The sequence below is a fragment of the Coregonus clupeaformis genome, chromosome 17 (genome assembly GCF_020615455.1).
Source record: "Coregonus clupeaformis isolate EN_2021a chromosome 17, ASM2061545v1, whole genome shotgun sequence".
In the NCBI taxonomy this organism is placed as follows: domain Eukaryota; kingdom Metazoa; phylum Chordata; class Actinopteri; order Salmoniformes; family Salmonidae; genus Coregonus; species Coregonus clupeaformis.
The window spans coordinates 39,514,807-39,542,521 of NC_059208.1; the positions used below are offsets into that span (position 1 = coordinate 39,514,807).

Below are 27,715 nucleotides of genomic sequence, written 5' to 3' on the forward strand. Positions count from 1 at the left end.
GATGTTACGGTAGAGCCGAGCTCCACTGCAAGTTTTTTTCCACCTGTGTGAAAGCGACACCTGGTGGTCATTCTGCGATCAAAAGTACCCAGTACAATTTATCTATGGACCCTTTGGTCTATTTTTACTTTTTGGTACAGTGGCTTACTGTATTTGTATAAGATTTATCTGGATCATACCTAATGTGTCATGTGTCATCATAATCTCCCTCTACATTAATGATAGACTGGACAAAAACTATAATGCTCTGCAAAGAGAGGACCACCTTTTGATAGGTTTCCTATCCTTTTAACATTCATTAGTGGGCACAGACTGCTTTGTGAGCTATCTTTATTTAAATTAAAGTAGATACTTACTCATCGTGTGTGCCCTGCCGTGCTAAATTGCTGCTCTGAGTGACAAGGGGAATAAGAGAGGGTTTTATTGAAAAAAAAGAAAGGCTTCTTCTGCCTTCAGGCTTGAGTGAAGCTGAAGCTAGAATAGAATGCCTATGACTCTATTTCCATTATTCATTCAAATTTGGTGTTATACAGCTACGGGATTTTTGGATTTAAATGTAAATTTATCTAGTCTGGGAGGCTGAGTTGGGTAATAGTAAACCTTGAGACAGGTTTTTTTTCCTTCTCTCCAAAGCCCTCTGTGTAAGCTGCTGACACAGAAACGCCATGTCAGTTCACTTTACATTTTAGTCATTTAGCAGACGCTCTTATCCAGAGCAACTTACTTTTTTTTTTTCATACTGGTCCCCCGTGGGAAACAAACCCACAACCCTGGCGTTGCAAACGCCATGCTCTACCAATTGAGCTACACGGGACTGCCCACAACTTCTTAATTGCGAAAAAGAGTGCTATTTAGTTCACCACGATGAATGATTTCATATGCTGCTCTTCCAGTACGCATATGCAAGACCAATTGAGGCATTCCATTTTGGAAATTAGGTTTTCCATGATCATCAGGCTCGTCTCAGCTTGTTAAATTATAACCTAGGAAATTAGGATCTGTTTCCCACATATGAATACTGAATAACTGAGGCCTGCTGTGACTGGGACTCTATTTTGAGGCATTTGCACAAGATATGTAGACATCATTCTGGTTCTGTTGTGTCTGTAGTGTTTATGGCTTCTATGACAGAATTATGAATGTCCAAAGTCCATAAAGATTAAGGCAAATTATAGTATTCATTAAGTAAAGATACTGTATCGGCTTCTTGATATATGTCCAATGACCATACCTTAATACCCTCAAGCACAGATAGAGATCAAGAACATAGTTGAAAGATGATGTCGTCTCAAATACTGTCTTAATTACCATTAATTATACAAGCATTGAATAAATAGGCTACTGTATTTAAGATGAGAGACTTGCTCTGACACACATATTCTAACCACTTAGAAGCTTCTTAAATTTAAGATGTCTGACATTGATGACCTTGGTGTGATGCCAGGGTATACAGTACAGTATTGGGCAGTTTCACCTTCACCAAACCAACATAGAGCCTCAACAATGGACTGATTGAAGGCCCTGAGTGTTGGAAGGGAAAACTCCCAGTGAGGGTAGAGGAAACGTGAACTGTATAATGACTGCTGAGGGATATCACACTAGGTTGGATTATCTACCGTACTCAGCCGTTGCGTGCTTTAATTAACAACACTGATTTTTTTCCTCCAGGGTTGGGTTCAGGAGAGGAAGAGTGCACAATAGCCAGCTCCAAGGGTACCATACATATAAAGTCCATTCAGCATCTCACAGTTAACCACTTCAACCAGGACAGTGTCTCACGTTGAAGAGGATTAAAGGAGAGAAAGGACCAAGTTACAGACAGGGAGAGAGATACGGACAGTGTGTCTTTTTAATATAGGAGTAGGGCTAAACCTCATGGTTCTGTGCCCCTCTGCCTCGTGTGCATTCCTGTGCGAATTACAGCCCTACAGTGACTGCCAGGGCAGCAGCCGTGGGATAAAGGGCTTAGCTTTCTGTGTGTGTGTATGTGTGTGTGAGTGAGCGTGTGTGTTTATGAGAGCAATGTAGAGCAGACTAGAGCAGGGTGCAAAGAGGATGGGGTGCACAGGAGCTGGGATGCTGCCTGGGATCAGCTGGATTCAGGGAAACACAATCCATCAATCAGATGTTAAACACACATACACACACACACACACTGCACTAATCTGCCGAGTCATGCTCACACAGCCCACAGAGTGGAGTGCAAAGACATAGGTTAAATGTTTATCCACTCACACATTCTAGAGAGCTTGTGATAGCCAAGCTGAAATGGTATGCTACAACAAAACAAGTTAGCTGTGAAATCATAATTACAAAAAATAACTAATAGCCTTAAAGAACAACAACTAAGAACTGAAAAACAAAATGGACACTTCATGACTTTCCCTTCCTTAATTTACAAGTTTCAAATACCCCCCTTATAACTGGCAGTACACTGACACTGAGCCTTCCCCCTGGGTACATTTGATCAATTCACGTTGCCAGGGTCCGATTTTCGACAGTCCATGACCATGGGGGCTCGACAGTCCATGACCATGGGGGCACAAGGTTGTCTAATTGAAGTGTCCCTTAAGGAAGGGTGAGGCCAAACCAGAGAGGTGTAAATGCTACTACATCAGTCACACTAAGGGACCCTTGAGACCCAAGATGGCAGATCTACTGCATTGACAGCCCACAGCTGCACCAGACTGGCTGAAGGTCAATGATGGAATAGGGAAACTGTTATTAAAAGGGATCAACGTGTGCAAAGAGACAATAGATCCACTGTGTGGCTGTTGCTGAGCAAACCTTATCCTTGTGAGGAGCTATGGCAGAAGGCAAAAGGGCAAACATGATTGTTGACAACAGTGATTTTATTCACATCAGTATTTAAAAAATATAAGGACTGTTTCGTTCTCTTAATTATAGTATAAGCATCTAACTGTCACGCCCTGGCTCTGGGGACTCTTTAATGTTGAGCCAGGGTGTTAGTTTCTAGGTTTAGTTTTCTAGGTTTCTGTTGTAGATCGTTGTTTTCTATGTTGGCCAGGGTGGTTCCCAATCAGAGGCAGCTGATTCTCATTGTCTCTGATTGGGAACCATACTTAGGCAGCCTGTTTGGCACAGTTAATTGTGGGATCTTGTTCCGGAAGGTTTGTGTATTTAACCTAGGACTTCACGTATCGTTTTGGTTCGTTGTGTGTACACTAATAAAAGTATGTACGCCTATCACGCTGCGCCTTGGTCCGCTTATTATGACGATCGTGACACTAACACTGTGCGGTTTCATCTAATTTTCTTTCAACAATACACAGTGACCAGCATTTCGATATAGACACCTAAACCATTAAGCAGTCAAATTACATTTTAAAATGTGTACTTACAATAAGATACAAATATATATATTATATAAATATAATATATGGTGCGTGCAACACTTTTCGAGCCTGTAATCGGGTAAGGCACTCCATCCCAGATCTCTTCAATCTTTACTTCTTTGGGAATGTTGGCACAGAGGCACATTCTTGTGAGTGTAGAATGACCACCTCTGATTTCAGAGATAAATAAACTAACCACACAACAAAGGGGTAAACTACAAAGTAGGATCAATGAGTTAGCCAGCTATCTTCGATAAACAACCCAAAATAACATTGATTTTCTGGTTCATTAAGAAACTTAGATATGTGTTTTTGGTTGTTGAGTCAATTAGACCAGGTATGTGGGGGAACTCAATCAGGGTCTCAACTTACCGTGTGAGAGTTAGAATAGTATAATACGCAATTTAGAAATTTGGTTGGGCAAATTCTCTTGTTTATGTCAGTCACTGACAGTCACTCAATGTCAGCAAAAAAATTGTAGATTGGTAAATTAGTCTAGCCAGTTATCTAAACTTCTAGTAATCATGGGTGAATTACTGACCGGGGGGGCCCCATTGATTTTGTTAGTTTGATTTTGCAAACATTTCTCTCCACCCTATGTGTAGAATTGCAGGAAATCCACTGTAAAACTGCTAATCTTTTTATCCGCCCATGACAGAATGAGTAGAAGAATTGCATGAAATTTGTTAAAAACTAAAAGTTATTTCAGAATATTTAGGCAAGTTAGCTGGCTAACCCATTGATCCTGCTTTGTAGTATACCCCTCTGGTCCAATATCCATGATATATCAGCCAACCGCAGTGCTTGAAGTGGGCTGAAATAGGTGCCGGTACTGTAACACATGGACAATAAAGTTGTATTCTATTCTATTTTGGGTGCTGTTTATATTAAGGTGCAGGAACTCCACAATATTTTAAGCCAATATTCTCTAAGAGGTGCAGAAACTCAAGCAGTAGAAAATGTGAGGTGATATAACTCAGTTCCAGTATGTTCCTGGCCAAGTCAAGCACTGGCCAAAAGACTGTGTGCAGGCTACAACTAAATACTGGTTTGGTAGCTTATTCATCTGGGCTCCTGGCCTCTCCCATGGGCGTAAACAGATGTCTACATTTTGGGCTCTTCACACAGGCTACACCCAGGCTTCTGGTCGGCCTGTTGTTCCAGCTGTATGGTGACTGAATGGAAGTTGTAGTTGGAGAAGCAGGTTTGGGTCAACTCCCTTAGGACTGGCTGGGCATCCACTAAGTCATCTGTGGAGGGAAAGACAAATGCAAGTATGATGACACTGACCAAATCACAATTGTGCAAGTCACTATGGTCTGATCAAGTCAAGTCACATGCAGTGCACACAGATAGTGGAAACGGCAGTGGTATTTCCACAGAAAGTGTCGTACTCTGATGTATGACAAACCAAATAAATGGTCATGGATACAATAAAGCCATCATCATCATCATTATATATGGGAGTTGTAACATAACAGTAGATTACTGACAGCCTGGTCCAGCTACACTCACCTATAGCCACGTGTGCTGACAGCACAGTCTGGTTCATAGTCAGGGCCCAGATATGGAGGCTATGGACAGACTTTACCCCCTTCACTGCCAGCAGCCGATTCCTCACCTCACCGTGCTTCACTCCAGCTGGGGTACCTGGGAAGAGATAGGGAGGGAGGGAAAGAGAGAGAGCGAGAGAGATATGGATTTCATTACACGCACACACAAACACAGAGGAGGGACTGGGAACAAAAGTTGGGCAACTTAGGTCCCTTTTAGACATGTTACAATCATAAACTCTTGCGCAAAAACATATCCTCATGGCTGTCGTCAATATAAGTCATTCCTAGTCTACAGTGAAACGGCCAGTTTGACATAATCCCGAAACAGGGATATTAGAGGGAATTCCCTGTTTTACCTTCCATGAGGACTATCAGGATGTCTCTCATTATGGTGATGGTGGTTCCCAGGACAAATATTGAAAACAGGAACGTACAGATAGGGTCAGCTATCTTATACTCGGGCTGTGGGAAACAGAGAAAGAGAGAGTAAGGACCATAATCATTACATTATCTTTCCCCCCAATATATTTAACTTTAGTCAAAAGACATACTTGAGGAAATCTATGACGTCCCTATCTCACATTAGAAACACGTAAAAGTTTGTGCTTGTACAGCATCATAAAAGGGATAATGTTATTGAGAATTGCCTCATAGCAATATCAGTAAAACAAATACACCATGCTCTAGTATTGGAGTTACCTTTGAGAACAATTTATAATAAATCGTAGCTAACTAGAAATAGTAGTAGTATATCCATCTTCCATCAATTACTGCTTGATTCTTTCAATGATTTAAATATCATTGTGTTTTGCTGAGAGTTTTCAATAGTATTTATGCAAATTCAAAAGGACTCTCAACTTAATCTATGAAATTAGACTAATGACCTAATATTGTCAGGGCACTATTTGGGCCACTACTGTGTTTCATTCTAATGCAATGAGTATTCAGCTATCTAAATGACCAGATCAAAATGACCTTACGAAAGCCAGGAAGAGTGTGTCAACACTAACATCCGCCTCATCCTTATCTAACATGCCCATTTTGCCTCGGCCCTAATCTCCTCACCCCATCGCCCTCTCCACCCCAGTTGACCACTATCTCCCCCATCACCCCAGTTGACCACTATCTCCCACAAAGTGGAGGCTACACAGAGGAAGAACGGTAGGGCCATCCTCCTACGTGAATTTCATAAAAATAAATAAACATACTAAATATATTCACGTTTTGCAATGAAGGTCTACAGTAGCCTCAACAGCACTCTGTAGGGTAGCGCCATGGTGTAGCCAGAGGACAGCTAGTTTCCGTCCTCTTCTGGGTACACTGATTTCAATACAAAACCTAGGATGCTCATGAATCTCACCGCCTTCCATAGACCTACACAGTCACTCTGACAACTTCCGGAAGACATCCTCCAACCTATCAGAGCTCTTGCAGCCTGAACTGACATGTTGTCCACCCAATCAAAGGATCAGAGAAATAATATTGTACTGAAAAGATAAGTTACAGATAGCTAGCACTACATGAAAGGTTTTGAGCAACAGTTATGAACAAATGTATTTATTTAAAAATGAAGGAGAAGCAAGAGAGAGAGAGAGAGCGAGAGAGAGAGATATTTCGTAGTTTTTTCACTTTCATTTAGCTAGCGAATGCAGTTAGCTAGTTTAGCCTACTCAAACACCCGGCTCAAACAGAGAGGGATGCTATGTTAGCTAGCTGGCTATCCAACACTGGAACTCTTCCAAGTCAAGGTAAGCTTTTGCTTTTATTAATTTATTGCCACCGTGGCCCACCGGTGCAACTGCTAAACTGCTTGCTGACTGTACTAGCTAGCATGATTGTAGCGGGTTTGCTAACGTGTTAGTTCTAGTAGCTATGTTGACTATGATGTTAGCTAATATGTTGACAACGAAGTAAGCTGTGTGTAGCGGTTAAGGGTTATGATATGAAGGTTTGGCTTGGATTAATTTTTTAGCCTGGTCACAGACAGCTGATGTGCTGTCCACTGAAGAGAAAAGGTGAGAGGAGGAGAGCACATAGATGCGAGAAGGAATTATACAACGAGCAAAATGATCATGCTGTTTGCATGTGGCTGCTATGAAAGTGAACTGTGTTTGCGTGTGATCAGGGGTGTACTCATTCCACCGATTCTGTTGAAAAACTTTTCTTAAAATGGAAGCAAATGGAACGGGGATAAAACATACCTGAATTTGTCCAATAGAAACTCTCGTTTGCAACTGTTGGTCTAATGATTACACCCTAGATCAGCTAGATGCAGGCAAGAGTGTGCAAGACGGTATTGAATGTGTCACTGTCGGTCACCTTGATTACTTTAATTTGTCTCTCAACCTTTGCACCTACGTTGTAAACTTTCATTCATAGGCTAGGTTGTAGCAACCTCATGAGGGGTATAGGGAAAATTAGAGTATCATGTAGTAGCCTAAACCTATCGATGTTACATTGAGCTGGGTGAATGGAATATAAATGACAGTCATCCAATATGCTGTAATAGAAATAAGGCCATGCTCATTTAAAAAAATATTGTCCTCCCTCATCTTAAACGTTACCGAACACCACTGCTCCAACATGACCCCAGTTAACCACTACCGCCCGCTACCTCCCACATCACCCCAGTTGACCACTACCTCCCACATGACCCCAGTTGACCACTACCTCCCGCTACCTCCCATATCACCCCAGTTGACCGCTATCTCCACCATCACCCCAGTTGACCACTATCTCCCCCAACACCCCAGTTGACCACTACCTACCACATGACCCCAGTTGACCACTACCTCCCATATGACCACTATCGCCCACATCACCCCAGATGACCACTATCGCCCACATCACCCTAGTTGACGTCTGACCACTGACCTTGAAGAAGATGATGATGGCGCTGACCAGCACGCTGATGCTCTGGAGCAGGTCTCCCACAACGTGCACGAAGGCGGCGCGCACGCTGGCATTGGCCTGAGGTCGCGACCCCGCCAACTCGTGCAGCTGAACTTCCACCCCACCGTGCTCCTCCACGTTGCCGTTTCCATGGGAATGGTTTTCCTGGTTACCGTTACCGTGCGAGTGGTTACTTTTGTGGCTGTGCCCGTGCCCATCGCCCACCGCGTGGCTGTGACCGTGGTTGCCCTTGTCGTTGTTGCCGTGGCTGTGGCCGTGCCCGCTACTGAGGCCCCCGTGGCTGTGCCCATGCCCAGACTGGTGCAGGGTGAAAGCCATACTGCCCACAGGACATTCAGAAATAATTAACATATTAAAAGTCTTGTTATTCGCCATTATAAATGTTCATATATGCTTACAACAAGTTATAAAGCATTATACCTGTATGCATTACCGCAACATTGATGCTTCATGCTGTGGAAGATATCTGTAGGCTGTTTACATTACAATATTTGTATATCCTTGTTACTGTCACATCTACTTGCTACTGTTGGGTAACACTTTATTTGGATAGTCCATCTGTAGATACTCTACAGACTATCTTGACTATCAGTAACATTTCAACTAACTACTGTATCTACTAACCCTAACCGTAGCTCTAACCCTAACCTTAACCCTTATCCTAACACTTACCCTAGCCCAAACCTTAACCCTTACCCTAACCATTATTCTAAACCTAACCCTAACAGTAACCTTAGCAAGCAGTTGCTTATTAACTGATAGATTGTTGATAGTATGAAAATACGGACTATCCAAATAAAGTGTGACCTACTGTGGTTTGATTTTCACTTGTGAGTCACTAATATCTAGTCCTAAGTGGGAACCGTTAACGACCCGGAAATACTACTTACAAGGACTAAAACCCACGGCAATCCACTTCAGTTTCTCAGCTTGTCTGTCATCAGTAGTCGTCAATTGTAAACACTACATTAGTCATGGTAACAGCAGACCATTCATCCAAAGATGAATTAGAAGTCAATTCATGAATGGAATTTAATTGAATTCAACATTTCCACAATACTTTCTCTACGAACATTTCAGTTCAGGAATGGTGAAAGATGGGCTGCATTTGGGATCGGTGGACTCACATGATGTTTGCCACCACAGCGCAGCCTGAGGTAATGAGCATGATGGTCCCCTCAATCTCGTAATTATCGCTTATGAGGCGCTGCACGGCCAGGTAGACCAGCACACCTGTCACCAGCCAGATGGTCACCACCGAGAGGAGAGCGCCCAGGATCTCTAGAGGATAGATGGAGAGGACACATAGGAGAGGAGAAAAAGAGAACACATAATGTTTTAATCAGGGAAAATGCAGAGACGATAATGATAGAAATGTCATGGACAGATATGTTACAGTAAAGAGCTGCAGGTATAGCCATTTCATATTGCCAGCAGTGCCCGGCACAACCATGTGGTGCCAGACGTACCACATAGTGAGAACCAAGAGGAAAGGTCTCCAATAAGAGACACAGGTAGCCTAGTTTTACAAAACTCCAGTTGAAAAGTGACCATTGTACTATGCACAAATATTCACCTGAAAGGGTGATATTTTTATTCATCTGATGTACAGTACCAGTCAAAAGTTTGGACACACCTACTCATTCAAGGGTTTTTCTTTATTTTTACTATTTTCTACATTGTAGAATAATAGTGAAGACATCAAAACTATTAAATAACACATTTGGAATTATGTAGTAACCAAAAAAGTGTTAAACAAATGTTATATTTTAGATTCTTCAAAGTAGCCACCCTTTGCCTTGATGACAGAACAGTCTTGAAGGGGTTCCCACACACTTGTTGGCTGCTTTTCCTTCACACTGCGGTCCAACTCATCCCAAACCATCTTAATTGGGTTGAGGTCAGGTGATTGTGGAGGCCAGGTCATCTGATGCAGCCCTCCATCACTCTCCTTCTTGGTCAAATAGCCCTTACACACCTGGAGGTGTGTTGGGTCATTGTCCTGTTGAAAAACAAAATGATAGTCCCACTAAGCGCAAACCAGATGGGATGGCGTATCTCTGCAGAATACTGTGGTAGCCATGCTGGTTAAGTGTGCCTTGAATTCTAAATAAATCACAAACAGTGTCACCAGCAAAGCACCCCCACACCATCACACCTCCTCCTCCATGTGTCACGATGGGAACCACACATGCGGAAATCATCCGTTCACCTACTCCGCATCCCACAAAGACACGGCGGTTGGAACCAAGAATCTCCAATTTGGACTCATCAGACCAAAGGACAGATTTCCACTGATCTAATGTCCATTGCTCGTGTTTCTTGTCCCAAGCAAGTCTCTTCTTTCTATTGGTGTCCTTTAGTAGTGGTTTCTTTGCAGCAATTCAACCATGAAGGCCTGATTCACGCAGTCTCCTCTGAACAGTTGATGTTGAGATGTGTCTGTTACTTGAACTCTGTGAAGCATTTATTTGGGCTGCAATTTCTGAGGCTGGTAACTCTAATGAACTTATCCTCTTTAGCAGAGGTAACTCTGGGTCTTCCTTTCCTGTGGCGGTCCTCATGAGAGCCAGTTTCATCATAGCGCTTGATGGTTTTTGCGACTGCACTTTAAGAAACTTGCAAAGTTCTTACAATTTTGCGGATTGACTGACCTTCATGTTTTAAAGTTGTCATGAGCCCTCTCACTCCACCGGGTTACCACCTTAATGTGTTTCCACTATCTTCCACTCTGCTCATCTCTCTCTCTCTACTCAGCCTAACGAGCTCCACCTGTCCCTGCTCTGCTCGGCTCTAATTACTCTGCCAGCTGCGCTGCATTACCCACTAACCTCTCCCAGTATTTTAAGTCCCGTCTTTCAGCTCTCCTTTGTCAGATCGTCTGCAAAGCTCACACCCGGAACCTGTGTGCTCGCGCTTCTGGCTCACCCTTGTTTTGTGACCCCGGACCTGCCTGATTCTTGGATACTCTTCTGCCCCAGGAAAACCAGACCTGCTTTCTGCCATTACGACTCCTGACTACTCTTCGACCCCGGACTTCTGGACCACCAACCACCGGCGTCATCGGGACGCATCGCTGCCACTGGGGGAGGGGCACAGACCCAGCACATTGGACGGGATAACCCCTGGAGCCTTCACTCACTCCCTACTTCCCCTTGTCCCTTAAGTTTTAATAAACTTTCTGGTGTGACGCAATTGTGGTCCTCTTGTCGTCTGTCTGAACCGTGACAGTACGATCTGACCCTCATGGACTCAGCGCACACTTCCCCCCGACATGGAAACCGAAGAACCTGAGCAACCCACCGCCATGCTACGCCTGGAACACACTGAGAGAGAGCTAGGCCGCATGAGCGGCGACATCACCTCTCTGCTTCAGGTCGGCCACCAACAGCATCAGCAGTTCCAGCAGCACCAGCAGCAGTCCCAGCAGCAGCAACAACAACTCGCCAGGATCATCCAACTCCTCACCAACCTTACCCCAGCCAGTCTGCCCACCAGCCCTGCCTCCGAGTTACCTGCCCCGGTCATTTCAGCCGCTGCCCCGGAACCCAAGATTGGAAACCCCGAGCGGTTCAACGGCGATTCTACCCAGGTCCGGCCATTCCTGACTAGCTGCCGACTTCAGTTCTCCTTGCAGCCAAGGACCTTCGCCACGGAGGGGGCTAGGGTCGGGTATGCCATCACTCACCTGGACGGGCCGAGCTCGACTCTGGGGAACAGCAGAGTTCGAACGTCAAACCCCCGCATGTGCAACCTTCGACCTGTTTGCTGAGGAGATGCTGAAGGTGTTTGACCTGGATTCACCAACCGCAGAGGCGTCTCGTGAACTGTTCAGGATTCGACAAGGCAGACGTACAGTCGCAGACCATTCCATCGACTTCCGAACCCTGGCAAGACGAAGTTCTTGGAACACACCATCGTTGGTGGACGCGTTCTTCCATAGCTTGGCTGACTATATCAAGGGACGAGTTGGTCTCCCATGAACTGCCTTCCACTCTTGATGAAGCCATCGCACTGACTGTCCGGATCGACAGAAGGATACAGACCCGTCGTCGTGAGAGGGGGCGCCAAGGTCCACCTACTACCGGCATTCGGAGAGATCCGACTGGGCTCCTGTCAGCTACTGCCACTCACCCAAGTCAGCTTGATCAGTCTGAGCCTATGGAGATTGGGCGAGCCTCTCTCACTCCTGCAGAGCGCCAGCGCCGCTTCACCTCAAACCTCTGCCTCTATTGTGGAGGTGATGGACATCGTGTGGTAACCTGCCCTTTTAAAGGCCGAAGCTCACCGGGCATAGGGGGAGTCCGGTTGAGCTCAATGACCATCCAGTCCTCCGACCGCAAACCCTTGCTGCAAGTTCACCTCCGCCTCTCTGACTCTACTCACACCCTGGCTGCTCTGGTGGATTCTGGCGCCGAAGCCAACATAATGGACATCAAGCTGGCACGCCAACTGGGACTGGAGAACCTCCGTTTGACACCTCCTATTCCTGCCCGGGCACTGGACGGACACTTACTCGGATCGGTCACTCATGTCACGGCCCCGGTCTTGATGGGTCTGTCCGGAAACCATCAAGAAACTATCCAGTTTCACCTGCTCCCCCTCTCCAGGCCAACCCCTCATCCTGGGTTACCCATGGCTCCGCCCGGCACAACCCTCAGCTCGACTGGGTGACCGGGGGTGATCAGGGGAGTGGGGAGAGGACTGCCACCGAACCTGCCTGCTTGCTGCCGCACTACCCCCTCGGCCAGTACCTACTAACTCCGCCCCTGACCTCTCCCATGTCCCAGAATGCTACCATGGTCTCAGAGAAGTGTTTAACAAAGCAAGAGCCACATCTCTGCCCCCTCACCGACCGTACGACTGTGCCATCGACCTCCTCCCTGGAACAGCCCCTCCAAGGGGCCGTCTTTTTCGTTGTCTGCTCCTGAAAGAAGGTCCATGGAGGACTACATCAATGACTCTCTGTCCACAGGATTGATCCGTTCATCTTCATCTCCGGCTGGTGCTGGCTTCTTCTTTGTGGGGAAGAGGGACGGATCTCTTCGCCCCTGCATCGACTACAGGGGACTCAACGACATCACAGTGAAAAACCGTTACCCTCTCCCTCTGCTCAACTCTGCTTTTGAGTTGCTCCAGGGAGCCACTGTTTTTACCAAGTTGGATCTCAGAAACGCTTACCACCTAGTGCGGATCCGGGAGGGAGATGAATGGAAGACCGCATTCAATACACCAACAGGCCACTACGAGTATCTGGTTATGCCTTTTGGCCTCACCAATGCTCCTGCTGTGTTCCAGGCTCTAGTGAATGATGTACTGCGGGACATGTTAAACAAGTTTGTCTTCGTTTACCTGGATGACATCTTAATCTACTCCAGAAACCTGTCTGAACACACCCGCCATGTCCAGCAAGTCCTTCATCGTCTTCTGGAGAATTCCCTCTACGCCAAGGCAGAGAAATGTGAGTTTCACGTCAAGACAGTGGCCTTCCTGGGGTACATAGTGGCAGAGGGAAGTATCCAAATGGATCCTGCCAAAGTATCAGCAGTCACGTCATGGCCAGTTCCGGAGAACAGAAAGAAGCTGCAACAGTTTCTGGGGTTTGCTAACTTCTATAGAAAGTTTATCCGGAACTACAGTACCGTTGCTGCCCCTCTCACGGCTCTAACCAGCACCAAGCAACCCTTCACCTGGACCCCAGCAGCCGACAAGGCCTTCAGTACCCTCAGGTAAGGTTCACCTCCGCTCCCATCCTCCAGATGCCTGACGTGGACCGGCAATTCATTGTGGAGGTGGACGCCTCGGATGTGGGAGTTGGTGCTGTGATTTCTCAGTGGGCTGCGGAGGATAGGAAGCTCCATCCCTGTGCCTTTTTCTCACGTCGGTTGTCCCCCTCTGAGTGCAATTACGACATAGGGAACCGAGAGCTGCTGGCTGTGAAGCTTGCCTTGGAGGAGTGGCGTCACTGGCTGGAGGGGTCCACCATTCCATTTCTCGTTTGGACCGATCATAAGAACTTGGAGTACATCCGCACGGCCAAACGGTTGAACTCCAGGCAGTCCCGCTGGGCCCTGTTCTTCACCAGGTTTAATTTCACTCTGTCATACCGGCCTGGATCACGCAACACCAAGCCAGACGCCCTCTCCCGTCAATTCCAGAAGGATGACAACCCCTCCAAGGATCCTGTGTCGATTCTGCCAAGTCCCTGCATCGTAGCAGCTCTGACCTGGGCTGTTGAGGAACAGGTGCTGGAAGCTCTCCGTAACCAGCCCGGTCCCAGCACTTGCCCAGCTGACCGCCTTTTTGTCCCCGAAAACCTAAGGTCCCAGGTCGTTCAGTGGGGACATGACTCCCGCCTAGCTTGTCACCCTGGCTCCACCCGCACTTACAACCTGCTCGCCCAGAGGTTCTGGTGGCCCGCTCTGAGAAAGGATGTACGGGAATTCGTCCAAGCCTGCCCCATCTGCAACCAACACAAGTCGTCCTGCCAGCCCCCAGCCGGATTGCTGCAGCCCCTGCCTGTGCCCAGACGTCCCTGGTCTCACATCGCCCTTGACTTTGTCACGGGGCTGCCCCCTTCAAGGGGCAAGACCGTCATTCTCACCATAGTTGACCGATTCAGCAAGATGGCACACTTCATTCCCCTCCCCAAGCTCCCAACCGCCAAGGAGACCGCCCAGGTGGTCCTGGAACACGTCTTCCGGATCCACGGACTGCCAAAGGATGTAGTTTCTGACCGTGGTCCACAATTCTCCTCCGCTTTTTGGAAGGAGTTCTGTCACCTGCTGGGAGCCACAGTCAGTCTGACTTCCGGATTCCATCCCCAATCCAATGGGCAGTCAGAGCGGGCAAATCAGGAGCTCGAGAAGGCACTGCGATGCATGACTTCACGCAACCCCCACTCCTGGTCGCAGCAATTGACATGGGTGGAGTACGCACACAATTCTCTGACCTGCTCTGCCATCGGTATGTCCCCTTTCCAATGTGTTTATGGATACCAGCCTCCTCTATTTGCCAGTCAGGAAGGGGAGGTTACTTGCCCATCTGCACTTGCGTTTGCCCGTCGATGTCGCCGCACCTGGTCACAGGCCCGAGCCACACTTCTCAGATCCGTTGCCAGCTACACTACCGGGGCCAACCGTCGGAGAATCCCTGCTCCCACCTACCATGTTGGTCAAAGGGGTGTGGTTGTCGTCAAGGAACCTGCCACTCAGGGTGGAGTCGCAGAAGTTGGCACCTCGGTTCATTGGCCCATTCCCTATCATAAGAGTGATTAGCCCAACTGCTGTCCGGCTCCAACTGCCTAATTCCATGAGGGTGCACCCCACTTTCCATGTGTCTAAGATTAAGCCCATTCATGAGAGTCCGCTGGTCCCTGCTGCGCCTTGTCCTCCTCCTCCACGGCTCGTCGATGGTGGTCTGGTTTACACCGTCCGCCGCCTGCTTCGGTCCAGACGGAGGGGTAGGGGTCTCCAGTACCTCATTGACTGGGAGGGCTATGGACCTGAGGAAAGGACCTGGGTGCCAGCTAGTCGGATTGTGGATAGGACTCTCATCACCGCCTTCCACCAACGGCATCCTGATCAACCTGCAATCCGTAGGGGCCGCCCCAGAGGGATCCCTAACCGTCCTGCCCGCTCGGCTTCCTGTCCTGTGCCTGATCCTGTCTCGGGACCTGTCCCATCTCCCGACCACGGCCCTCCGGCTTCCTCCGAGGATGAGGGCGTTCGCTCGGACCGTTCGGAGGAGTTCTAGCCCTCCTCCGGCTCCCCTCCTCCCGCCCGGCGTGGTGTTGCTCTTGGGACTTCTGGGGCCGTCCCTTGGGGGGTTCTGTCATGAGCCCTCTCACTCCACCGGGTTACCACCTTAATGTGTTTCCACTATCTTCCACTCTGCTCATCTCTCTCTCTCTACTCAGCCTAACGAGCTCCACCTGTCCCTGCTCTGCTCGGCTCTAATTACTCTGCCAGCTGCGCTGCATTACCCACTAACCTCTCCCAGTATTTTAAGTCCCGTCTTTCAGCTCTCCTTTGTCAGATCGTCTGCAAAGCTCACACCCGGAACCTGTGTGCTCGCGCTTCTGGCTCACCCTTGTTTTGTGACCCCGGACCTGCCTGATTCTTGGATACTCTTCTGCCCCAGGAAAACCAGACCTGCTTTCTGCCATTACGACTCCTGACTACTCTTCGACCCCGGACTTCTGGACCACCAACCACCGGCGTCATCGGACGCATCGCTGCCACTGGGGGAGGGGCACAGACCCAGCACATTGGACGGGATAACCCCTGGAGCCTTCACTCACTCCCTACTTCCCTTGTCCCTTAAGTTTTAATAAACTTTCTGGTGTGACGCAATTGTGGTCCTCTTGTCGTCTGTCTGAACCGTGACAAAAGTAATGATGGACTGTCGTTTCTCTTTGCTTATTTGAGCTGTTCTTGCCATAATATGGACTTGGTCTTTTTCCATATAGGGCTATCTTCTGTATACCACCCCTACCTTGTCACAACACAACTGATTGGCTCAAACGCATTAAGAAGGAAATAAATTTCACAAATTAACTTTTAACAAGGCACACCTGTTAATTGAAATGCATTCCAGGTGACTACCTCATGAAGCTGGTTGAGAGAATGCCAAGAGTATGCAAAGCTGCCATCAAGGCAAAGGGTGGCTATTTGAAGAATCTCAAATATAAAATATATTTTGATTTGTTTAACACTATTTCGGTTATACATGATTCCATATGTGTTATTTCATACTTCTGATGTCTTCACTATTATTCTACAATGTAGAAAATAGTAAAAATAAAGAAAAACCCTGGAATGAGTAGGTGTGTCCAAACTTTGACTGGTACTGTATGAGATTTTTTAAAGTATGAATTGTCAGGCTCCTATTGTAAAGCCCATGATACACAATCACAATGCTAAAACAACCATTAGGTATGCTATTCTATAGACATATTAAATTACTCCACTTCTACTTATTTGTTCCAGAAAGGATGTGAGAGTATAAAGCACACGCATTAAGTATACTATTGACGGCTTATAGCAGCTTTCAACACTCGCTGGCTCATGATATTGGGATACATCAAGTATTGATTATTGATGAAGATGGTAGTGATGATGAGGATGAGCATATTATGATGATGATGATGATCATGAGGAAGGTGATGATGATGTTGAGGAATAATGACAATAATGATTACAATAATGATGATGATGATGATCTCACCTGCACGATGCCAGCCGTAGCTGAGTGTGCGTGTGGCGGGTCTGGACGAGAGCCACAGAGACACCAGGCTGATGATGAAGCTGGCGATGTCTACCAGCAGGTGGGCGGCGTCGGTCATCACCGCCAGACTCCCCGCAAAGTAACCACCTACAGACAGATAAAGAGAGAGAGAGGAGTGAGAGAAAGAGAGAGAGAGGAGTGAGTGAGTGAGTGACTAACAACTAACTAACTAACTGACTGCCAACTGACTGACAAACACATAGACTTACTGACTAACTAACTGACAGGCTAACCAATAGTTATGTATCTATTTGACCCCTCACCCAGGATCTCTCCGATCATGAAGACCAGGCAAACAGCTGAGACCACGTAGAGCCTCTTCCTGGCCAACTGCTTCTCCCGCTCCCTGTCCTCCGTAGCCTGGCTGTTGTCATGGCAATGCTTGATGTTGCTGTCCTTCTCCATCTGCATTATCTCATCTGTGGACACACTGTAGGGGAGGGCGGGGGGACAGGGAGAGAAGACAACAGACATGGATTATCCAAAAAGGAGGAGGAGAGGGGGTTGAAAAGGAGACTGAGAGGGAAGACAAGAGAGATGGACATCATGAAGTTCGTCCAAGAAGGAGGAGGAGGGGGGACAGAAAGCAGAGAGTAGACTGAGGCAGAGCCTGTAAGAATGTCTCTCTCTCTCTCTCTCTCTCTCTCTCTCTCTCTCTCTCTCTCTCTCTCTCTCTCTCTCTCTCTCTCTCTCTCTCTCTCTCTCTCTCTCTCTCTCTCTCTCTCTCTCTCTCTCTCTCTCTCTCTCTCTCTCTCTCTCTCTCTCTCTCTCTCTCTCTCTCTCTCTCTCTCTCTCTCTCTTCTCTCTCTCTCTCTCTCTCTCTCTCTCTCTCTCGTTGTGCCCAAAAAGACCAGACAAGCGAGAGGGATGTCATGAAAATCATCCAAGAATTAGGAGGAGGAGGAGGGATAATGGAAAGAAGAGAGAAAAACTGAGGCTGAGCAGAGTTTGTAAGAAAGGATGGCCCTCTCGAGTTGTGCCCACCTTAGGTGTGTATGTGGCTGAGAGAAAATGTTGCTGTTTTAAAGCTAATTTCCTGAAATTCTACACATGATGCCATGGGGCAGAGAGAAAAAAATGCCAGTGCACATTGTACAGTCATGGTCAAAAGTTTTGAGAATGACACAAATATTAATTTTTGCTTCAGCTTTTATGATGGCAATTTGCATATACTCCAGAATGTTATGAAGAGTGATCAGATGAATTGCAATTCATTGCAAAGTCCCTCTTTGCCATGAAAATGAACTCAATCCCCAAAAAACATTTCCACTGCATTTCAGCCCTGCCACAAAAGGACCAGCTGACATCATGTCAGTGATTCTCTCGTTAACACAGGTGAGAGTGTTGATGAGGACAAGGCTGGAGATCACTCTGTCATACTGATTGAGTTAGAATAACAGACTGGAAGCTTTAAAAGGAGGGTGGTGCTTGAAATCATTGTTCTTCCTCTGTTAACCATGGTTACCTGCAAGGAAACACGTGCCGTCATCATTGCTTTGCACAAAAAGAGCTTCACAGGCAAGGATATTGCTGCTAGTAAGATTGCACGTAAATCAACCATTTATCGGATCATCGAGAACTTGAAGGAGAGAGGTTCAATTGTTGTGAAGAAGGCTTCAGGGCGCCCAAGAAAGTCCAGCAAGCGCCAGGACCGTCTCCTAAAGCTGATTCAGCTGCGGGATCGGGGCACCACCAGTGCAGAGCTTGCTCAGGAATGGCAGCAGGCAGGTATGCGTGCATCTGCATGCACAGTGAGGCGAAGACTTTTGGAGGATGGCCTTGTGTCAAGAAGGGCAGCGAGGAAGCCACTTCTCTCCAGGAAAAACATCAGGGACAGACTGATATTCTGCAAAAGGTACAGGGATTGGACTGCTGAGGACTGGGGTAAAGTCATTTTCTCTGATGAATCCCCTTTCCGATCGTTTGGGGCATCCGGAAAAAAGCTTGTCCGGAGAAGACAAGGTGAGCGCTACCATCAGTCCTGTGTCATGCCAACAGTAAAGCATCCTGATACCATTCATGTGTGGGGTTGCTTCTCAGCCAAGGGAGTGGGCTCACTCACAATTTTGCCTAAGAACACAGCCATGAATAAAGAATGGTACCAACACATCCTCCGAGAGCAACTTCTCCCAACCATCCAGTTTGGTGATGAACAATGCCTTTTCCAGCATGATGCCATAAGGCAAAAGTGATAACTAAGTGGCTCGGGGAACAAAACATCGACATTTTGGGTCCATGGCCAGGAAACTCCACAGACCTTAATCCCATTGAGAATTTGTGGTCAATCCTCAAGAGGCGGGTGGACAAACAAAAACCCACAAATTCTGACAAACTCCAAGCATTGATTATGCAAGAATGGGCTGCCATCAGTCAGGACGTGGCCCAGAAGTTAATTGACAGCATGCCAGGGCGGATTGCAGAGGTTTTGAAAAAGAAGGTTCAACACTGCAAATATTGACTCTTTGCATGAACTTAATGTAATTGTCAATAAAAGCCTTTGACACTTATGGAATGCTTGTAATTATACTTCAGTATACCATAGTAACATCTGACAAAAATATCTAAAAACACTGAAGCAGCAAACTTTGTGAAGACCAATACTTGTGTCATTCTCAAAACCTTTGACCACGACTGTACATTAACAGTGTAGGTTTAGGTGTTTTTTTCTCAAAATGTAAATTCTACATCTGTGATGTTAATTACATTGTATGTTTTAGTAATATGTTTCTGTCTGTAGCATTTTTAAGTGAGTGAGCATCAATAAAACTGTAACAATGTTGTATGTTGTGGTTACAAGTCATAGCATTCCCAGTGCTACTGTGTCTGCCATAAAGTAAACTGTTGACCCCATCTTGTCAACAGTGTGTTCTTTCCAACACCCCAGGGAGAATACTACCCAAATACAGTCACCAGCATATACAGTCCACCTACATTTCAGAGCCTGGTTGTCCCCTGTAGCTCAGTTGGTAGAGCATGGCGCTTGCAACGCCAGGGTTGTGGGTTCGTTTCCCACGGGGGGCCAGTATGAAAATGTATGCACTCACTAACTGTAAGTCGCTCTAGATAAGAGCGTCTGCTAAATGATGTAAATGTACATGAAAGGAAACTCCTCAAGAAAACCAGGTTGGTAGGGGGCCTTATTCGCTCCAATGTTGATAATTTACATTATTTGGGTTATATCCATAGCTATGGGCCTTATGAGAGTCATACATTGGTACATTGGGGTCATGCACTGAACCAGTTTAACCTGTTAGGCTAACTGACTAACTGATGTGTCTCTGTTTGTTCAACCTTGTAGCTCCAGGGCTACCCTTCCTTTAAATCCCCAACCAGGGACCAGATAATGGATGTGATGGGAAAGCAGTGTTGAGGAGTAGTGAGCTACATGTAGTTCAACAAGTAATTTAAATACTTTTGTAGGTTGGTGGTAATTAATTACTTTTTTGCCATGTAGCTAACTGCTGGAACTACACACTAAAATATGGTTGAAGTAGGCAATTTCCTTTCCTTTTTGGCAACAGACCTGCCTAATTCTCTCTTGAAACATAGTTTGTGTTTAATAGGCCAAATTACACATTCTGTTAACATCTGACTCCAGAGAAATCTGTTCTTACAATTTGTAGTCTATGACATTTCAGATTTCGATATGATAATTTATCACAAAGTAGTTTGGATGTAGTGAACTACTTTTTCAAAATAATGTTAGTTAAAGTGCAATCAGCAGTAGAAACAATAACAAAGCAGTCTCCCCGCCCCTGTTTCGGTAAAAAGCTGAGGGATGGGGCTGGAGAAATGTAACCACTCTCAAATTCATAGAGAGATCTATGAATGCAGGGACTGACCATCAATGATATCAAAATTATAGTTTTAACCATGTTTTGAGGCTATATAGTGTTTGCTTAAATTTACTTTATTTACTAACATTGGAGTAAAACAAGCTTATATGTTGGGTTCTGATGGGGTATGACAGTTAAACTGAGCTCATTAGGTATTTATAAGTTATATTCTTCAAGAATCAATGGGTACATATCATTAATTTATAAGTCCAAAAATGGATGTAGCAACTGCTGATTGCCCCTTTAAGTAAACTATATTTTTCTTAAGGGTAGCTTAACTTCTGCCAGTGTTAAGTAATTGGTTAACTATATTTTCAGAGTAGCTTCCCCAACACTGCGGGAGAGCGTTAACACCAGTGGCGGTTTTACACGGAGGCCGGGGGAGGCCCGTGCCTCCCTGGAAATGTCCCTGGCCACCCCTGTGGCCCCCCCGTGCTGACCAAATAAAAAATTATGAATTTATAACTATTTTACACGCGAGCGCCAAAAGCGGAACTAATGCAACGCTCTACACGGCAACGTTCTACACGGGTAAATTAGAGTGGCGCACCCGAAGGTCGAAGGTAAGCAAAACGATTTAATATCATAAGTGACTTGTTGTTCTTGCACATAGCCTACATGTTCCTTTTGTTCCTCACACATAAATCAAATCAAGTTTTTAAATGTCTGGTCTCGATTTGTTTAGAAATGTAATCATATCTAAGCAAACTCATCGAAGCAGAAGCAAATATCCAAATGTTAGTAGGCTATCCTTGCTAGGTCTACACAATGTTGTGATGTTAACCACGTAACTTCATCCGTCTTGGCTGTTGCATCGCGATAACAAATACATTTTTAGTAAAGTAATCAACAGGTTATCTGCCAGTGTTAAGTAGGGAGGGATGGTTAGGTAACAAAACGTTTTTTCTTCTTCTAATAGTTATCATGAAACGAGGAAGGGACATAAAGTCATTTTTTGCCCCAGCAAACAAAAAAGTTAGATAGAGTTTATGATTTTATTCTTTTGAATTATCTCTGCCAAACATCTATGTACTACAAATCTTCAAGCTCCACAGATGTTTTATGGCATCCACTAAACCTCTTTAGATATTTGTAAATTATACAGTGTGATACCTTTCAACGAAAGTTTATTTTATTTTTACCAACTATGATTTTTCCTTTTGAAAACAAGCAAAGCAAGAAAAAAAAGAAACAAAATCACTCCAATCATTGCACACTTGTGTCGTTCAGACTTTGCAGGTCCAGCTTTGACATGATGATCTAACTAACACTAATATTGTAACTAATATTGTAACTGAAATATGTATGATCCTATGATGAGCGATTGCTTACTTCCCTTTCACTCTTAAAAAATTACTGAAAAAAAATGTGTATAAAAAGGTATATGTAGTATATGTTTGTTTAGTGAGCATTCATGCTGTCATTTTTTCCTAATGTGAACTATGGTGGAAATGTGCTGTCCTAAATGGACTTGCCCATATATGTTGTAAAGCCTTTTTTGTACACCTGCTCATCAACTGACAGTGAAGTACACAAAGACACAGACACACACACACACACACACACAGACACCTGTAATATTCTTGTTTTCATGTTGTTGCTGATATCCATCAGTGTTGTTCATATTGCTACATTGTGTTGACATGATTGTTGCTTTTAAACGAATGTTAACTTAATGTTTATTGTCTGCATCCTATTGGACTACTGGATGTTAATGTGTAACACGTTTCCCTGTTTATGTGCTTTAGCAATACTGTATGTCAATATGGTCATGCTAGTAAAGCCTCTTTGAATTGAATTTCTTTTCTGATTTGGTTTATTTTACCTAAATGGATACAGGGTAGTGTGTTTTGTTTATAAATCACTCAGAAAGTTTTCTTTCTTAAAACAAAATGTGGAATCAACTGTCCACAGTAGTGGGGGCTTCCATAAATAGGAAATGGCACATTGTTGTACCCTTTGTTGTATCCTGGAGTTTTGTTCACATTGAATATGAACCCTGTATTTGTACCCTGTACTTTTTATTTTATTTTTATTTTTTTATTTTTTCATTTTTATGGCACTATCTCTCTTGCATCTGCACTCTTGTACAAAATACGTGTTATAATAAATGTCATATGATTTTAAAGTAAAATAAAGTTTATAATCTTTGAATATCATGTGTTGCCAGTTTTTTTATGTGTGCCCCCCTGATTAAACACTGGCCCCTCCTTGGCCCCCCTAGTAAAATGTGTCTAGAACCGCCACTGGTTAACACCACATTTGGTGTGGATGCTATGAAACAAGGAAAGATACCGCGCACTTTAGCATAACAATTTGGTCTAAGTTAAGTTTAACATCGGAGGCAAAAGGACCGTGAACTGACAGTACGTTTGGGGTGCCAAACATGTGAGTTGTCTCAGCTGAGCTCCTATCATCCTTATTACCGGGCAATAGCAAACCCAGAATTAGAACCCGTGCGCAAAATTGTTTTTTACACATGACTGAAGTGGGGGTATTAGGTTATTTAAGACTCTCAAAAAAAAGTTAGTTTTATTCTATAAATGAAAAATACCAATTAAAATAACATGTCAACGAAACTCACCAAGGGCGCTCAACACCCTCCTCGTACACCAATGACATCTTCCAAAGTATATTTTACAACGTCACAAGTTTCAGAAGTGGTCTCGAACCTCCAAGTTTGCGCAACACTACAGCCAGCCCAGAACCAGACCCGTGTGTACAATATTGTAGGCTATAACCCACCCAGCCTAGCAGGAGCCCAGGCTGAGCTTGAGTACAGAGAACGCCTAATAAGGTGAACACAAGGCTGTCTGCTGTATATAAAACAATATAAAACAAACTATCACATTAAACACACTAAAATAAATGTGACTGTGTAGGAAATGTGAGAACTAGGCCTAATCATTCATTAGCATAATCAAAAAATCATATCGTCCTAATCATGTGCATATGTGTCAAGTGAAAAAACACAACAACTCATCAAGTTGCTGTGGAAATGGAGAAACAAATTCAAATAAATAACCCCTACTTATATGTCTATCAAATTATATTTAGGCTACAGTTTACATTTCCATTTTCGTCATTTAGCAGACGTTCTTATCCAGTCATATTTCGATGTCATTTTGTTTTCAGATATCATAAATGTAAATGACATCATTGAAAACTACAGACTGACACTTTCAGGCAATACATTAACGGGCTACTTTACCTTCCCATGGTGATGCTATACATGGTGCCTTTCTCGGTGACCAGTTGAGTTTTCTCTGGATCCTTTCTGAACATGATTGAGTGCTTCTGGGATGACAGTAAACAATATAAAACTGGTTACAGTAAACAATATAAAACTGGTTAAACTATTAACTCCCAGCCAATATATTTAGACGGAGAAATAAAAACAGAAGACAAAATAAAAATGCATGAAAAAAATAAAATAATAATAGACTAATGTAAAACATAAAGGCATATTTCTAGTGTTATCATCATCTAAATAGATCTCCTCTCATAAAAGAGGACGACTTCCATGCATCTTCAAATATTGTTTAAGTGACTATGCAAGCAGTGTTAGTATTTGAAGCCTTGTGACCACACACCGTGTGCAAATGTAGCCGTCTGCAGCACCTTTAGGCAAAAGTTTCTAATTCAGGGAGAGGGTAGGAATTTGAATAAGAGATCTTCTGTTTCGAAAGGTAAGATTCCATAAAATAGAGGTAGCGAACATGAAGAAGAATATTGATTATTACCGAATCCTCAGCTTTTGCATGTTGGTCACATAGTCGTGCCGCCAGTTATGAGACTTAATAATCGGATAAACAAACTACAATTTAGAAAGGCTTGATATAGCATATCATCTTCATAAACATGACATAAATGGTTCACAAGCATCTAGCATGTGTATACTGCAGGGATCATCATATACTGAACAAAAATATAAACGCAAATGTAAAGTGTTGGTTTCATGAGCTGAAATAAAAGATCCCAGAAATGTTCCATAGGCACAGAAAACCGCATTTCTCTCATATTTTGTGTACACATTTGTTTACATCCCTGTTAGTGAGCACTTCTCCTTTGCCAAGACATTCCATCCACCTGACAGGTGTGGCTTATCAATAAGCTGATTAAACAGCATGATCATTACACAGCTGCACCTTGTACTGGGGACAATAAAAGGCCACTCTAAAATGTGCAGTTTTGTCACAACACAATGCCACAGATGTCTCAAGTTTTGAGGGACCATGCAATTGCTCCCTCATGCTGACTGCAGGAATGTCCACCAGAGCTGTTGCCAGAGAATGTAATGTTCATTTCTCTACCATAAGCCACCTCCAACGATGTTTTAGAGAATTTGGCAGTACGTCCAACCGGCCTCACAACCGCAGACCATGTGTAACCACGGCAGCCCAGGACCTCCACATCTGGCTTCTTCACCTGCGGGATCGTCTGAGACCAGCCACGAGGACAGCTGATGAAACTGAGGAGTATTTCTGTCTGTAATAAAGCCCTTTTGGGGGAAAAACTCATTCTGATTGGCTGGGCCTGGCTCCCCAGTGGGTGGGCCTGGCTCTGAAGTGGGTGGGCCTATGCTCTCCCAGGCCCACCCATGGCTGCGACCCTGCCCAGTCATGTGAAATCCATAGATTAGGGCCTCATTTATTTATTTCAATTGACTGATTTCCTTATATGAACTGTAACTCAGTAAAATCGTTGAAATCGTTGAAATTGTTGCATGTTGCGTTTATATTTTTGTTCAGTATAGATTCAGCCACAGGCTGATTGGTTCTTGAGCGGATGGTCAGGGGGCCTGAAAATAATTACAAATAATTGTAGACTGCAAATTGACTGCAAGAAGCCCAAACAGCTATAATATTTGACTAAAACATAATAATTTCAAACCTTGCTTACATTTGTATATGATCACATACACTCAGTGGCCAGTTTATTAGGTCTCTCCAGTCTAGCTGAGATCATTCAATGCCTACTGTCTACCTCACTGACTACTGTCTACCTCGCTGGCTGCAACCTGGTTTCATAGCATTTTGTATACTGTATGTATATCCGAGACACTCCATTTAGTATGATATGTTACGTTTCATATGGTATGTATTAATTTGTGGATGATATATGAATGATATGTTACGAATTACAATTCGTATGATATGTTATGAATTTGCAAAACGTACAATATGTTACGAATTTGCAAAACGTATGATATGTTACAAATTCCAATTTGTTGTGGCCAACGTTAGATAGTTGGCTAACGTTAGCTAGGCTAGGGGTTAAGGGTTAGGGTTAGGGTTAGGGTTAAGGTTAGGAGTTAGTTTAAAGGGTTAAGGTTAGGGGAAGGGTTAGATAAAAGGGTTAAGTTTAGGGGTTAGGGTTAGGGGAAGGGTTAGCTAACATGCTAAGTCATTGCAAAGTAGCTAAAAAGTAGTAAGTAGTTGAAACGTTGCTAATTAGCTAGAATGCTAAAGTTGTCCATGATGAGATTCAAACACGCAACCTTTGGGTTGCTAGATGTTGTGCATTATACACCCACCCATCCAGTATCTCAGAAACAGCTAGCCTCCTGGGCTTTTCACACACGACAGTGGTGCGACAAACAAAAAACATCCAGTCAGTGGCAGTGCTGTGGGCGAAAACAGCTCGTTGATGAGAGAGGTTGAAGGAGAATGGCAAGAATCATGAAAGCTAACAGGCAGGCCACAAAAAGGCAAATAACGGCGCAGTACAACAGTGGTGTGCAGTACGCCATCTTGGAATGCAGAACTCGTCGGTCCTTGTCACGGATGGGCTATTGCAGCAGACGACCACACCGGGTTCCACTCATATCAGCTAAAAATAGTAAGAAGCCCTTCAAATGGGCATGCTATCACCAACACTGGATAATTAAGGAGTGGAAAAACATCACCTGGTCCATCGAATCCCGGCTTTGCGTCATGCTGATGGCAGAGTCAGGATTTGGCGTAAGCAGGATGAGTCCATGGCCCATCCTGCCTGGTGTCAACGGTATAGGCTGGTGGCAGTGGTGTAATGATGTGAGGAATGTTTTCCTGGCACATGTTAGTTCCCTTGATACCAATTGAGCAACGTTTGCACGCCACAGCTTGTAGAATCTATGCTCTGAAGAATTCTGGATGTTCTGGAGGCAAAGGGGGTACGACCCAGTACTAGATGGGTGTACATAATAAACTGGCCACTATAGAGTCTCTCTATTATGCGTGGAAATACTTTGGAACAGATTTCCGAAATTAAAATCACTTGGAGATGATTTGCTGGTGTTTTTAGAGTATTTTATGTCCAACAATAAAAAATGTCCCAGTCAACTTGGGAGGCCAAATGGGGCCGCCAGTTGGGGAATCATGGCACACTGTAAAAATTGTGCATAAAATGTGACACCCTATGTAGGGTGCATTGCCAAATGTGACATGAACCACTGTGTGAATGCCCTAAAAAATCTGTGCTTTATAAAGTGTGAAATAGTGTGTCCTGGTCTCGAGCAGGGCAGGTGTATTTTATGTATAGAACATGTTTTGGATATTGTTGTAATCCAGTCTTATTTTGGGCGAGTCCTCCAAGGATTTCCATTGGGAATTGTTTATGCCTGTTGCCGCCTGTGACAACTTTAATATTTTCCTCTCATTCCTATAATTTACAGTGTTACACATTTTTCATTTTGTCGTTATAATAAGTTTGGTAGCAACATGTGAAAATCGTTGTGGAAATCTGTTGCAGCTCAAGTCGACTACAAAACCCACAATGCAATGCT

The 27,715-nt window shown here is 44.7% G+C and overlaps 1 protein-coding gene across 1 annotated transcript; it reads right to left on the minus strand.

The window, feature by feature from the left end:
* Window positions 1-3,179: 3,179 nt before the first annotated feature.
* Window positions 3,180-24,484, minus strand: LOC121585560 (zinc transporter 8-like). The gene is made up of 8 exons (XM_041901881.2): window positions 24,161-24,484; window positions 17,377-17,543; window positions 17,054-17,200; window positions 8,953-9,106; window positions 7,787-8,144; window positions 5,269-5,374; window positions 4,872-5,006; window positions 3,180-4,606 (listed from the first exon to the last, which is right to left on the minus strand). Exons 1-8 carry the CDS (start codon window positions 24,232-24,234, stop codon window positions 4,461-4,463), a joined length of 1,287 nt encoding a protein of 428 aa, XP_041757815.2. The 5' UTR covers window positions 24,235-24,484; the 3' UTR covers window positions 3,180-4,460.
* Window positions 24,485-27,715: the final 3,231 nt, after the last annotated feature.

Bases quoted from the DNA above. Each gene is read 5' to 3' on its own strand.
- LOC121585560 (XM_041901881.2), bottom strand. From the start codon at position 24,234: ATGTTCAGAAAGGATCCAGAGAAAACTCAACTGGTCACCGAGAAAGGC. The intron at 17,544-24,160 runs GTAAAGTAGCCC...CCTCCCCTACAG, and splicing joins TATAGCATCACCATGGGAAG to TGTGTCCACAGATGAGATAA. The intron at 8,145-8,952 runs GTGAGTCCACCG...TCCTGTGGGCAG, and splicing joins GCTGTGGTGGCAAACATCAT to TATGGCTTTCACCCTGCACC.